General features: G+C 31.7%; 1 protein-coding gene across 1 annotated transcript in view; it reads right to left on the reverse strand.

The window, feature by feature from the left end:
• The window catches only part of LOC117167773 (insulin-like receptor), a 116,834-nt gene that overhangs the window by 7,703 nt on the left and 93,057 nt on the right, over positions 1-16,074 (reverse strand). The window contains exons 3-6 of the mRNA XM_033352944.1: positions 15,321-15,741; positions 12,959-13,112; positions 3,494-3,671; positions 3,251-3,419 (exon numbers count right to left, since the gene is read on the reverse strand). Coding sequence (XP_033208835.1) covers positions 3,251-3,419; positions 3,494-3,671; positions 12,959-13,112; positions 15,321-15,741 — 922 coding nt within the window. The remainder of the gene's footprint in view (positions 1-3,250; positions 3,420-3,493; positions 3,672-12,958; positions 13,113-15,320; positions 15,742-16,074) is intronic.

Consider the following 16,074-nt stretch of genomic DNA (forward strand, 5'->3'; position numbering starts at 1 on the left):
CCCCCCCCCCACATTGTACGGCACCAAACGCCCAAGCCACCTTAATTTATTGAAAGAAAAGTGACATACGGTACCACAAGGACCAAATCTCGAAAATAGGGTACTTTGGGAACCCTAACTGAAATATAGGGTACAACAGGGGATAAAAAGTCCAGTCTGTGAGGCCTGTTTTTATTGTACTTTTTAGATAGCAATATCTCATTACTTAAACTAATGAAATCAACAAAGTCATGAGTAGCCCACATTTCAGCGGATATATTTCGTTCTTTCAGGATAATAATCTAAAAGTGTATTACCAAGGGATTCATCTTGTGATATTTTATTGTTACTCAATAATTTACAATCTGCTAATCGTATTAAATTAACAAATTTACCTCAACATTATACATGCAGAGGAATTTACTGAAAAAAAGAAAGGTTTCTGCTGAAAAATGGGTAAATCATGACTTTGTACACTTCATTAGTTTAAATGAGAAGTAATTGTTGTCTAAAAAGCACAATAAAGCAGAAAATACCAGTATTGAGATATTTGTACTTCATTCCGCTTTGTTGACTTTTTTTTAAACAAAAAATACATAATGACTGCCTAGCTTTTAAGTATCGCAGCAAAAGGCTTTGGCTAAACATGAACAGTTGATTATACTGAAAATACAAATGTTACCTACTGAAAAATTGCAAAATGGTGCAATAGCAAAATAGTGTATTTGTTTAATTAATTCACTATTGTTATCGAGCTATAAAGTGTCAAAGTAAAAGGACATTGGTGTGATAATTATAAATAATAATAAATCTTTATTAACATTTATCAATTGCCGTTCAACTTTTTAAATTGAAGTCAACATTATTTTACTTACAGTTCCTCCTAAAAATATTAGCTCAGATCTTTTAAATATAGCAAATAAAGTAGTTACAACTGATGTTTATTAATTTCTTTATGACAATGTGTAAAATACTTTTATTTAATTAATGCTGTTGTTTTAATTTTTTATTAGTTTTAGCCTTGATTCTGACCATTTGCAATTAAATGGAAATTTTTTAGACTAAATTGGAAGCCTTAAAAATCCAAAATATTGTATTTTTATTTTCTTTATTAAATAAAAAATTGTTTGTTAACAATTTTTCAAAGAATAATCTGAGTTGCAAAGATGCAGAATTTCATCTACTTCCATTAAAAACAAAAACTTACCAATCAGGCTAACAGTTTTCAATAACTTTTAGAACTCCTCTAAAAATTTTTAAATCATTGAAATCCATACAAGTCCTTTAAAACTCCATTTGCATTTATTCTCTAAAGTGCTCTAGAAATTCGATGAAATTCCCTAAAGTTCCTTGAAATCTTTCTAAATTTCGATTTTTGAAATGGTAAATATATCTTTATAAAAAATTAGTGAAGAACTTTGAAAACATGTTTAAATTCAAAGTGAAAAAAATAGTTGTAATAACGAGTACTCTAAGAAAATAGTAGCATTAGTGTCGTTTTTTCGAAATATGTAGTAGCAAAATAGTTGCATCATATAAAAATGTATCAATAGTGCCATGAGTCCAAGGCCTGCGATTTTTTTTTAATATAGAAGTGAGGCGATCTCAAAAAAATAAATAAATTCCGAAACTCAACCTTAGTTTTTTTGTTGTTTTGTTCCTTTTAGGTTAAAAATGAGATACGTGGAAGAAGAAATCGGATAATATGTAGACGTCGGTCATCGAAAATTTGTTTGTTTTTCAGACAAATTCAATTTTCTCGAAATCGGCCGATCAAAACGCAAAATTATAAAGAATACAAAAGATGCAGCTCATTAAAATGTGAATTTTTTTTATTACAAGTTTTTTTTATAAGTATGCATACTTAAGGGGATATGTGAAGAAGATTGCTATAAAGAAGCGCAAATCATCTATTCCATTTACTGAATGGAGTTTAATATACAATTAAATTATTTATATATATTGTGCAAGTATGTGTATAAGCGCGGGGGGGGGGGGGGGGGGGGGTAGGTCAAGGAATCAGTTATGCTATCTTACATGGGTCGAGAGGGTCAAAACCATTTCTTACTTAAATAAAAAATCTAAACTATTTTGTTGAAATTTAGTCTTTTTGTTTAAAAATTAATTTCTTTTTGTAAAAAATCCATTTTTTGATTAGAGTTCAACCGCCGTCTGGTTAATAATTAGTCTGTTGAACTTCTTCGTTGAAAATTCAACTATTTTGTTGAAAATTTTTTTAGTTCTTGTTTGAAAATTAATCTTTTTAAATAAAACTTGATCATTTTTAGTAGAAAATTCATGTATTTTGTTCAAAATACGTATTTTTTTGTTAAATATTACACCTTTTGGATAAAAATTGAACTATCTTGTTTAAAATTAGTCGTTTTTGGTTAAGGCCGTTAAAACGTTAGAAACTTGCACCCAACCTCAAAATTAAATTGCCTCATTTCATTACACAAATACTAGAATTACATATTTTTCAGATAATTAGGGCCTATTTCTGTTTTGCACTAAATCTGTATTCAGCGTAAAAAATTGGCTAACGTCAATAATTTTGGCATAAAAGGTTTTTTTACGCTCATGTTAGAATAAAAAAAAAAAAATTCACACAAAAACAATTGAAATTATCAAATTTATAAATCAGAATACATATTTCATTAAAAGCAGGAACATGCCCTAATAATCTAAAAAATCCTTCATTTTAATAGTTATTTCGGTAAAGTAAGACAACCCAATTTTCAAGTTGGTAGAAAAATTTATATTTTTTCAACGAAAATTCATGCTTTTAAATTAAAAATGATTTGTTAAAATAAAAATGTACGAAGTGTCTCGTCATCCCGAAATTCGGGATGGCTAGTCCAATATTCCGAGTTTACGGGACGACTACTGACGAGTCCATCACCTTTTCAAATCTGTCTTTTTTAGTAGGAACACGAAGGAGTCATGGGTAGGAGATTGAACTGTTTTGTACGAAGTTCGTCTTTTTGGCTTGAAATTCTTTATTCACTGAAAAATATGCGTTGGTTAAAATTTAAACTCTTCTTGGTTCAATGCAACTAATCTTTTTGGATGAACCCTAAATAAATTGACGAAAAAAATGTAGCCTGAAAAATGTAGGTAGAATAGGAGAGTGGGCGATGAGCAACCTCTAAAAATTATCCGATTTTTCCTTTCACGAGTTTCATTTTGAATTCAAGAGAACCAAAGGAACAGAAAATGCAAGTTAAAAATCGGAATTTTTTCCACGAATAGAAGTTTTAATTACACTTACATTATTTTGGTCGAGGGTGTCCTCGTAGCCATCTGGACAATGAGGTATGCAAGATTGAATGAAGGGACGCCATTTCAGGACTTTCTCATCGGTGGTCTTTCGAACCGTCAAATTATTAATATTGTAGCACTCAATTTTGGAAATACATCTTCTTGACAAATAAGAGAATCTGGAAGAAACGATGAATTTAGAAAAAGAAGGTCAGAAAGCACAAATCCACAAGATGTTAAACTTGATACTCACAAATTGGCCGGACATTTTTCGATGCACTTTCCCTCATGTTGATAGCGTTTGCAGATGTAGCAATCACTTTCGGTCAAACCTTTACACTCTCCGAGGCATTGGGGATGGCATTTAGGCTTGTGAGTTTCTTGGCAGAGTTGTGCACCCCAACAGTGTTCGTCAGGGCACTGAGAACAGCCTAAAGCATGAAAAATACGATTTTCAAACGCTAACCTGTTTTGAAATGTAGAATCGCGGTTTGGTACCCTCAAACGGGATAATTTCGAAAATTCCTAAATTTATAGTTTAAATTACGTAAGGTGTTTCTATAAAGAATCTAGAACCAGCTAAAACTTAAACTGATTCCAGATTATGTTTCAAACCATCTTGTATAATTAAAACTAAAAATGTAGGAATGTCCGAATTTACCCAAAATGTTCAAAATTGCCCCGTTTGATGGTACCGCCGCTTGTTTCATATCTTCAGGGTAGCCGCAAAATTTCACTTTCGAAATCCTCTGACTTTTCACTGGCAATTAATATTCAAAGTCCACAATCTTAATCTTGTAACATTTTTAACATAGAATCTTTTTATGACAAAAAAAAAAAACAATTTCTGAATAAAATCCAAAAGAACGAATTTTTAACAAAAAAATACTTGCATTTTCAGCCAAATAATTAAATTTTTTAGAAGACCGTTGAATTTTCAACAACCAATAATAAATTTTAACCAAACATTTCCTAAACATTAAAATAAAAAATATCAATTTCATCCCAAAAATGGAAACGGTAAATTTTCAGTTAAAGAGAAACTTAATTTTAAATATATTATTTAAACTGTCACCCAACAAGATAAATTTTCAACTAAATTGCTCAACTGGAATCGTTAAATCTTCAGTTAACAAAATTAATTTCCAACAAACAAAAACAAACACAATGTCGGCCAGAGATGAATTTTTAGCTATGAATGAAATTTAGTGCTTATTAAGTGCTCTGGACTTATACTATACACAAAATCCGGGCCCTTTTTTAAAATGAAAAACGTGTAAAAATTCAGTGTTTATTTAGTGCTAATTTATTTAACAAAAACCAAACATTGTGAACGGTAATATCGGTCAAAAACACGTAGCAATGCTAACTTTAGCTGAAGCCAGAACTATGGTATGCGAAACTCGAAAACTATAAGTAATATCCAATTTTCCTTGGGCAGAAAGTTGGTGCTAATTAAGTGATGTTTATTTGTGTTATGCACAAAATTAGGTGACTTGTTTTTACTAAAAAAACTAGATGTAATGCTGGCTTCAGCAAACTCAGTATTTAAAACTCGAAAACTATTAGTGACATCAAATTTCGGTCATTTGTTTTTTCCAGATAAAATTTTTTATAGTTGATACAAATATTTCGCACTTTTTAAAACGAAAAATTATAGTAAAAGATATTCTTAAATATATTAGCATCGTCGATCAATTAATTAATAATAAAAACAGGATTAATCATTTCTTGAGTTTGTCCCTGAAGTTCATGTATTTGAATAATAATTCAAAAAAATTTTGTTTTTCTCTTCTCAAACTAAGAATGCAGTGCATATTAAATTAAATTTAAACCTTTTTAAATTCCTAACTTTTCAAGTAAAAATATTGCACTTTAAACAAGATAGATGCATTTTTAACAAAATAGTTAAATTTTCAACAAAATAAATGAATTTTCAACTAAAAAAATATCAATTTCTAACAAAAAATTCAAGTTTAATTTTCATTTAAAAATTCATTTTTCCCTTTTAAATAACAACAAATTTTCAACTGGAATAGTTGATTTTCAAACCACAAAGATGAATTAACACACACCCACAGCTCAATTTTAAGCCGAAGAGACTAACTTTTCGCTAAAATGATGAATCTTTTATTAAAATAATTGAATTTTTAATAAAAGAAAGTTAAATTTTCACCAAAGAAAAAACAGTTACCTATTTTTACAAATGAAGAATCATTGTTATCCAATTTTATATTGCAATTTTAAAAAGAAATAAGCAAGCTCCTGCAAAAATTTTCAGTAATTTTCTGAGTTTTTTCAGGTATTCAAAAATTCCCTGACAATTCTGGGTTTTACAGGTTGAGTAGCACCCTGTTACACCAAAAATTTTTATTGCGTTACATTTTTTAATCTGCAATTAAAAATTATTGACGTCTAACAGCTTTCACTTTGAAGATTTCCATACTAAAGAAGAGATTCTAAGATGTTTATGACACCAAAGGAGACCAAGCCTCGAAATTAGAAAAAAAAAATAATTTACTAACTGAAAAACATAGGGACTAAACCTTGAAAATAGGATACTTTAGGGAAGAGTCTATAAGGTCTATCAGAGAAAGAAAAATAAAAAGATATAATTGCTCACTGGTGGAGATATCGACTATGAAGGTCAAAAATCAAGGACCGATTGTGCAGTCTTCTTTACTTTATTACGAATGCAAATATACAATATTGCAATAAGAATTATAAAATTCAACTGTGCATGCGTGTGTCGGCAGATCAACATTGAATATAAAATTTATGATGAATGGCGAATTCAATTACAGCCACTTAGTATTTAGTTGTAAATTATTGAAAATAATGCTGATTCTTTAGCTTCGTTCAATAGGGTTGCATTTGCAGATCTAACAATCTAATTCTCTTTGATCTAGTGTTTTTTTAACCACAATTTATTCACGGTATCTTAGTGTTATTTATTTAAATTTAGCCAACTCAGGAAATTTGCATGCCAAGTAAAATTTGAAGAAAAAAACAATGAATATGTAAATACGTTAATAAGAAATGGAATACTAATTTCATGAAGAAATAACAGACGAAAACCTTAAAAAATAAAAACCAATATTTAAGATAAAATTAATTTACAGTACAAAAACATTCTATTTTTCTGTGTTTTTTTTATTTAAAATATACAGCCAAACCTGGATGTAGTTACCCCCTATTTAATGTTGCCGAGAATGGACGCCACGCGCCGGGGATGGGTGTGATAGGTGAGCTGCGGGGGATGTGCGGTGTTCACTCAAGCGTGGCAAAAAAAGGAGCATTTCGGTAAGGCGCTGTGCCCTAACGTGCTATCTCTGCAACTACGTCATGACGTTCCAAATGTTTACACAAGCGGGAGGCTCACGCTAATAAGCACAATAGCAAGCTCACGTCGTGCAGCAGTGGGGCTCTGATGCCCCCTGAAGCCGATGGGACTTAACGGATTATTTCATGTGATCGAATGAGCTTGTCTTTGAACTTGACAAGAGCGCCACCTGACACGTGTATAATTATAGCGAAGTAGTATCTCGAAGTTATTGGAGCAATGATAATGAAAAGAGCAGCGAATATCAATTCACTTTAATGAAAAATGTTACAATGTGATTTCAAATTAGTTATTTACTATAAGATCACTTCCTAATATTTAATTTAAATTTCTTCTGAATTGGTGGCACTGTCGTAGTTGCTTAATATACTCTACGATTTGATGCAGAAAACAAAAAAGAAATATTGTATACAGAAACATAGAGAGAGAATGATCGTTTCAAAACGAAAAGACCTATCATGGGAACACAATCGGATCGCCTCTGTCTATCTCACATGGTAGAAAGAGAGATGTCCGTTAATCTTGCAGGACCACAGTGCAAAAATGGACTGAAAACCTATAGGGAATTTAGGACTCATTGAGGGCTAATTTAATGCCCTTCATTTAAACAAAATAATCGGTGGTCATGCTAGCTTAACGTTAAGCAAGCAGAACCACACATAGAAAAAATTAATTTTAAAAAATTTCTTTGCTCGATAATTTAGGGCTCCTTTAGGGCTCACTTAATGCCCTAATGTCAAATTTAATGCTCCGCAATTTTTCGAAAAAACCTTTGGTCATGCTATCTTAACGTTAAGCTAGCAGGACCAAACATAGAAAAAAATGACTTGGACAATATTCCTTTGCACTATAATTTAGGGCTCATTTAGGGCTCTGGGAATATGATAAAGAAAAATGAACAAAAATTGTTCAAACAATTTTTGTTTAAACAATTCTAGTAAAAATGAATTGAACAAATATCTTCTTCTACCACAAATTAAGGCTCACTTAGGGCTCCATGAATATAATATTTGAATTTAACAAAAAATTGTTTAAACAATTATTGTTTAAACACATTGAACACAAAAAAATTATTTTATTTTCGTTTCTTTTGCATAATTTCAGGATGAGGTGGCACAACACCATATATAAAAAAAGGGGGAAATGAAATATCGCGCGACCTTCGGTCGATGATACTACAGGAGCCTTAAATGAGCCTGAAATTATGCAAGAAAAAAGAAAACAAAATATGTTTTTTGTGAATTGGTTTAAACAAAAATTGTTTAAACTTTTTTAAATGTTTAATTATCATATTCCTAGAGCCCTAAATTATTCTATAAGATGAGTTTTCTGTAAAATCATTTTTATTACGTTTTACAGCAATCTTGAACCAACTTATTGTTAAGCTATTGCAAACACTATTTTTTACAAAAAATACTAGAGCCCAAAATTTAGGAGTACGGGCCCAAATTAGTCCTCAATGAAGCCTAAATTATGTGAGGGGTACAATGGGTTTTATGGGTTTCTTCACATATTTTTTATAACGTTAAGGTAGCACAACACCATATATAACAAAAAAAAGGGCAAAGAAAATATCGCACGACTTTCAGTTGATATTTCAGGAGCGTTAAATGAGCCTGAAATTATGCAATAGAAAACGAAAAGAAAATAATTTATTCGTGGTAAATTTGTTTAAACAATAATTCTTTAAACAATTTTTGGTTCATTCATTTTTACTCGAATTGTTTAAACGATTTTTAAAAATTTTTCACTATCATATTCCCATAGCCCTAAATGAGCCCTAAATTATTGTGGAAAGAAATAATGCGTAAGTCGCTTTTTTCTCTGTGTGATCCTACTAGTTTAACGTTAAGATAGCAGAACCACAGGTTTAAAAAAAATGTGAAGCATCAAATTTGGCAGTAGGGCATGAATTGAACCCTAAATGAGCCCTAAATTATAGTGCAAAGAAATATTGTCCAAGCAATTTTTTTTCTATGTGTGGTCCTGCTAGCTTAACGTTAAGATAGCAGAACCACAGGTTTAAAAAATGCATACCATCAAATTTGGCAATAGGGCATTAAGCGAGCCCTAAATGAGCCCTAAATTATTGTGGAACGAAATAATGCGTTAAGCGAGCATGACCACAGGTTTTTTCGAAAAATAACGGAGCATAAATTTGAAAATAGGGCACTAAGTGAGCCGTTAATGAGCCCTAAATTATAGAGCAAAGAAATTTTTAAAAATTAATTTTTTTATGAGTGGTTCTGCTAGCTTAACGTTAAGATAGCACGACCACCGTTTTTTTTTTGTTTAAATGAAGAGCATTAAATTTGGCAATGGGGCATTCGATTAGCCCTAAATGAGCCCTCAATTCCCTATAGGTTTTTAGCCCATTTTTGCAATGTGGTCCTGCCAGCTTAACGGACCTGAAAGAGAGGTCCGATTGACTTCAGGCATCTAAATCCCAACCTCCAACTTTCTAGTGTTGACGCGAGGATCGCGAAAATTGTGTTTTTCGTGGACAGAGAATCTAATATTTATAAAACTAAGTGATTTTCTGTGAAATAACTTCTTCGTATGTCTGGTTATGAACTTGTATCATCATTATGTGCTATATACGCAAAAGTGCGTGCTTCCCGCTTGAAGTATTGATGTGCAGTGTTTTGGTGAAAATAGTCATGTGTTTTTGAATACTGCTGTCTTCGAATAGTTTAATAAAGCGAGAGACAGAAGTTATTGAATAAATGGACCGATTATTCAAGAAAAAGCTATCCTTCTAAACGAGATGCTTAATGGCCCGCAAACGTTTTAAGTACGTAAACACGAAAAACACACTTATTTTAACGTATAACAGCGAATTTTCTTCCCCATTTCCGTTAAATATTCAGTTTACCATTGTATCCGCATTAGAAAAACCAATGTCGATATATTTTCTACAACGCAGTAAAATCCACCGGAAACGGTTCATACGCTCCTAAGAAAGAGCCTGAATTTGATGTTATCTTCAGTAACAAAATTGACATTAAATCCAGGATTGCCTGCACATATTATATTAAAGTCAAATATGAATCGCTTTAAATTCTAAAGATTGCAAATTTACATGGAACATATTTTTCACGAATAAGATGAATTTTCAATAAAAAAGACGAATTTTTAATTAAATCTACAAAGATAAGTTTTCAACCAAATGGCCGAATTTTCAAATAAAAAAGATAAAACTTCAACTAAAAACGGTTGCATTTTTAAACAAATAGTTGAATTTTCAAGAAAAAGATGCTTCTTTTGGACGAGGGCTTTTTATATTACTATGGATATTTCTACCCTCAACATTTCAATCAACTTTTTAACAGACGTTAGAGTTATATTCCAATATAAAACAGGTTTTCCTCATATCACAAGACAAAAAATATATTTTTTGAATTTATATATTGGCATTGCTAGATGATAATATTTTTATACTTATAATATATTTGTGTACGGGTATGTTTTTTTTTCTTCATCCTAGAGGAAGCTTCGTACTGGTAACATTTAGAAAAAAATAATTAATTAAATAAACGTTCCTATTTTAAAATATCTAATGAATTTTTTTAAAGCAATATTGTCCGGATGCATGTGTGTGTGTGTGCATGTCACACTTGTTTGTGAATACGATAACTTCACAAAAGTTGCAAATAAATTGTTGACATTTGGAGGGCTTCTTTTTACCACTATTATCTTGAAACTGACCAAGGATTTCCAAAATTATTTATTGTCTTTTTTTAGCATTTTATAATATTTTAAAAATCGGTTTTTTATAGTGAAACTTTTTTCATTAACATAATTCAAAGTTGATGAAAAAATATAGATGTTTCTTGATTGTAGTCGAATCGATTAATAATTTTATTAAACAGTAAGAAAGTTATCATAATTTATATTATTTTAAGAATCGATTTTTATAGTAAAACTTTGTTCATTCTCATAATTTCAAGTTGATGCGAGAATAGAAAAGATGTGTTGTTGTACTGCATGATACAGTGAACTTCCACCAATTTAAGGCCCCTATACATGTTTATTTTAAATTGTACAGTTCCGTCACCTCCCATCACGACCCCTGTACGGTCTCGCCTAAGTCAATTGCTGGCCAATTAAAACGAGACTCAAAGAGCGGGAAGCCCTCTTTGGTTTGGATTGAGTATTTTAGCATGACGTCATGGGATGGCAGACAACTTTTTCGAGATAATATTATAAGCGTAAAAGTCATAAGCATACGAATAATAATATTCTTCAAGTGTAAAATCTATTTTCTCCGTCATGTACCATTCTTTTGTCGATTTACGACATTTCAGTTACACGAAATGAAATAGAATTTCCAAAATTTCAAGTGTGTATCAGATTCGATACTCCAACCTAAAAGAAAGGACGAGTTCGTTAACCAGCCATTTTTGATAAAAATTCAAAAAGTGAGCGCATTTTGAAAATTTTTGAGACCACTTTTTTCTGAATTTGAAAATTCTATGTAAGGATATTTATAGTATTGAAAAGAACAAACAATTTATCCTTATGTTTTTTTTCAATAACAAGAAAATTCTTAGAGTTATAGCGTTTTCAAAATTTTTTTAATCAACCGAAAATCAAAATTTGAAGCCGAAAAACGCACGATATGAAAAAAAGTCAAGAGAAGAAAAACATTTCTTTTTGAAAACCCTACAAGAGTATCATAACCAATTTTTGGATTTTCTTCAAAAATCGAAAATTCAAATTTCGATTGCACAAAAAATAATAGAAAATAAAAAATTCCATTTTGTGGACAAACTATGCAGGATACAAAAAAGACAAAACCTGTTTACAAATGTCTGTCGGAAATCGAGCGCGCAGCATGAGTGTCACGATGAGAATGTGTACCTCAAAGCCTACAGAGGTTTGAGAAACTTAATCTTTGACTATACTTAATTAAGTAGACAATTCAGAATATGAAGACGCATATAAATACTGCCATCTAAAAGAGATCTTTTTGATAAAGTTTTTATCAAGCATTCCAAATGCAAAGAATAAATATCCGAGCGCGAAGCGCGACATTCAACCGTCGCGAGCCCTAGGCGCGCTCAAACTTACGAGCGAAGCGAGCCGCGCGCGTAGCGCTCGATGAGAATGTACCCGCGCAGCGGGCAGATTTTTAAATTTCAAATCGACCGATTAGGACAAATCGATAAAGGCTGGGGCAGCCAATGAACGTCACATGACAAAAATAACCTGAAGGTCGCGGTAGAGGGGGCCCCTCCAGCCTTAAAATTATGGAACTTGCCCGTTTCAAGGCCGTAGGAAAATAGGCGGAAGTTTACTGTATTTGTAAAAGCGGGTTGTTATAGTAAAATTTTATCAGTAAAATAATTCAGAATTGATGCAAAAACGGAAATGATTCCTTGATTCGAGGCAAATCAATTGACCTATAATGCTAATACACGTTATTTAAGACTAAAGGTATTTATGTTCATTTGCAATATTTGGAACACCTGTTGTAAACAGAAAAACTTTTCCAGCTCTGAATATTATAATTTCAAACATAAAATTTTATTTATCTGATTTGTCATTGTATTTTCAAAATTGTATTATGTTGTAATTTTGTATCTATTATTTCAAAAACACTAATACTTCCTCTGAGAGGAAGCAAATACATTTGATAAAGGGAAGCAAAGTGCTTGTGAAATGGGCACCATCTAATTATACGTGAAACCGCATTTATATCCGCCGTCCGAGAAAGTAAGCATTCACTTATGTTCGCCCGGGAGGGGATCCCACCAATGCTTTTTAGCGGAGGAGAAATTGCCGCGCTGCGTGGTGATTGGCTTGTTGGTCAAGTGGTACTGTGAGGTGGTGCGGATGCCAAGCGGACATAAACGCAGTTCCAGTGTAATTAGAAATACAAAGTGAAAACACTCGAGATCGACTTTACAGATTATGATTTAGAGATTAAATTTTTTAAAAATAATATCACTCCATACAAAACGGCATGAAAAATTACATTTTTTTATTGAAAAACCATTCCGCCTCGGTGTACCCTACTATAATTGAAATATTTAACATTTTCACAGTACATATTCTCTAACGCTGAACATTTAAAACAAATATTTTTTAATTCAAAATTTTTTTGAAGACTACCTTCGACTAGGACCTTTTTGTAACTCGATAGATAAGTACGTTACTAAAATGTTGAAAGAAAACAATTTTTATTGAACAAAAGTCTGAAGATGTAGACTGCGAATTCGAAAAACATCATTACTCTCCTAATCCTTAAACCATTTTTTATTTATTAGGTTCTATTAATTTAGTTCACCTTCAATCGAACAATAAGAAGATGACGTTTTTTTGTAAACAGAGGGAAAAAGAAGAAAAAGAGGGTCATAGGTCATAGCTTACCAGGACAAGAAGACTCATTTTTGTTATCCTTGATTGTTTTTTCACCCGCCACGATGATAGCGCTCCAGTCAAGAGTAAAAGTGTAGCACAGAGAAGGATTTTTCTCAATGCGTATTCCGCCTCTTGAAATCTGGGTCAACTTTTGCAGGCCAATCTGTAAAAAAGAATGTCTTGTTCGTTAGAACGAAAAGCAAGAGTCGGAGTTCGGTTCAGGTCAGACGCCCGGTTAATTTAGATAATTGGGTAACGCCAATTGACCTGGTGGTCAAATGGCTCTGACAAACAAAATTCTAACTAACTGATCGATTTTATGTCGCGTGGGAAAGGCAATTGGTATCATCGTCTGTACACGAAGATTGATTGTACGTGATGCCTGCACCATGATTGATATCAAGGATAGCAAGTCACATACATCTAGTCCTTGACTTGTCCTCTAATTGCTGATGGCGCATCACGATATTGCTATAGATTTTTCACGTCTAAGGTTTCATTAAAAAAAAATACAAGTCTCAAATACTTATTGGAAAAAAGGGGAAATGCGAAATATTTTACATAATTTAAGATAAATCTGTATTCGGCCTTATTTTAATTGTTATAAGTACATATCTAAAAAAAGAGATGATTGCCAGAGTGTAAACGATGGACGATTTTAAATTTTCAGTTTAGACTTTTGACTTGATTTCTGAGTTTGAACAGGGAATTTTGAAAACAATTATAATTCTGAGTTGAAAAATCGGATAATTTCGGATTTATTCCCCGTCTAAAGTCAGAATTATAACTTCTTTTTTTAATTTCACATATTAACACACAAATTAATTTCCATAAATTGCCTATTTCAAGTCGGCATTATATTTATTTAAAAAAATGTTCTATTATAATTCAGGAATATATTACGTGCCTTTTCCTAATATTTGGTTAAGACAAATTTCAAATTCTTGCAAATTTTTATTTGTCACAAAAAAAAGCATTTTTCAATACAAACAATTTCTGATTTCGAACAAGAAATGCTCCAAATCTGAAGAACTGTGACTTGAGACAGGGATTAATTTTGTAAATTCCTATTCAAATCACAATTCAATTAATTTTGAAATTTGTCGGTCTGAAGTCAGAATTATACTTATTTACCAAATATTCTATTATAATTCAGAAATATAGTAACTCTCTTTTTCCAAAATTTGAAAGAGTATCAAATTGTGACGAATTCTTACATGGAACGGAATTTTTTCTAAATCATAATAAAATTTTTTTTTAAATTCTCATTTCCAAGTCAAATCATAATTTTATTCTTTACGGAAACTCCCAGTCCTAAAAAGTAAAAATGATAATTTTTAACAAAATTTCATATTAAAAAATGAATGTATAATACAAATTATAATTCTTCACGGAGATTCACAGTTCTATCCCAGAAGTATAATTCTATCAGACGATTGCCTGTCCCAAAGTCTAAATTATAACTCTGCAGAAATTGCCCTTCCCAAAGTCAAAATGATGATTTTTTGACAGAATTCGATGTCCTAATTATCAAAATTATATTTCTTTATTGCAATTTCCTTTCCCAAACTCAAAATTATCATTCTTTTTGAATATGTGGTATTCCAATTCAGAATAATTGTAATTTTTTAGGTGAATAATTTTGTGTATTGCTTGTACTTCTTCTCTGTCCCAGATCAGAATTAAAAATTCCATATTCCAGGTAAGAACTATGATTTTTTCACAAACTCCCTGTGTGAATTCTGAATTAGAGGAATAAACTACATGAAACCACTTTTAATTTGCATATTCGTACATTCGAGAGAAAAATCTCGTTTTTTCCGGTAATCTAAATTCCTGGATTACTTAGCTCCATGACTACCTACATTTAAAAAAATTTGTTTTCCCATTGAATAGCATTACATTTTGAATTTTTATTCCAAATTCATTATTTTTAAATTTAACAGAATTCTGTATTCCGAAATTATAATTCTGCGTTTGAATCTTTAAATTTCTATGATTTAAAAAGATGGAAAGAATCACAAATTTCATTTTTTCATGAAGCTCATTGCGGATATAAGACAAAATATGGTCAAATTTGGAAAAAGTGCTTCTTTTGGAGACAAAAAAAAATAGTTTCCCTAAAGTACAGACGTCTACCAAGTTATCCAAATTAAGAAGTACAGTGAAACCCTTCAATATCCCTTCCGAGAATTGACGTCGCGCCGTAGGTAGGTATAAAGGAACATAGCGAGGGCCGCGGGGTCTGCGGTTGTCACTCAGGCGAGCAGTCAAGCGTGAACAAACAAAAGCGGAGCGGGCTACAATGAGTTAGTTCCCACCCACGGTCAGCCCTAAAATCGGCGCTATAAAAGAGTCTCACTGTACTTACCTCTTGCAGATGTTGAAGTTCGTATATCACGAATGAATAATCCGTCAAAAGAGTATTTCCTCGGATGACTTCGAGGTTGGGAAATAATCGATTGAAACTTTTGAGATTGGTGACTCGATAGAGTAAAAGATATCCAGTAATTTCACGAAGTTTTGGAAACGTATAATTCTCAAAATCCTTTTCCTCGAAGTTTTCTATCAGGACGATTTGCAGGTAACCTTCAATCACTATGCATTCCCTCAATACTCCGAGATATTTGACGTCGTTCCTGATGTCAATATCAGGACAAATTCCATCTTTGTCGGCAACGCTAACAACTTTTGAACTCCTCTGAGTGCCTTTCTTTTTAGATTCTTCCTTTTTTTTAGACTTGTCTGATATCACCTGCTGTATGCTTTTCCCTTGCGAGTAGTCTGCGGAACTGAAAGAAAAATTGCACATTAGTTATGAAAATATAAACAATATAATGATAATCTAGAATCTTTTTTTACATCCCATGCTTTGACAAAACTAGGGTAGCCGTTTTAACCAAGAAAAAAATTCCCGGGGATTTTCTGTTTTTTCTCCGCTTCGCAAAAATTGAAAATTCCAACTCACAGACCTGCAATTCTTTTCATTTTGATCAATCAAAACTTAACTGCAAAATAAGGTAAAGACCTAACCATTTTGTTATTCAGAATTTTTTTAATTCGAAACACTCAATAATTTATTTAACAGTTAACAAATTTCTGGTTAAAAAATATAAATCCACCCT

This window comes from Belonocnema kinseyi, chromosome 2 (genome assembly GCF_010883055.1).
Source record: "Belonocnema kinseyi isolate 2016_QV_RU_SX_M_011 chromosome 2, B_treatae_v1, whole genome shotgun sequence".
Classification (NCBI taxonomy): domain Eukaryota; kingdom Metazoa; phylum Arthropoda; class Insecta; order Hymenoptera; family Cynipidae; genus Belonocnema; species Belonocnema kinseyi.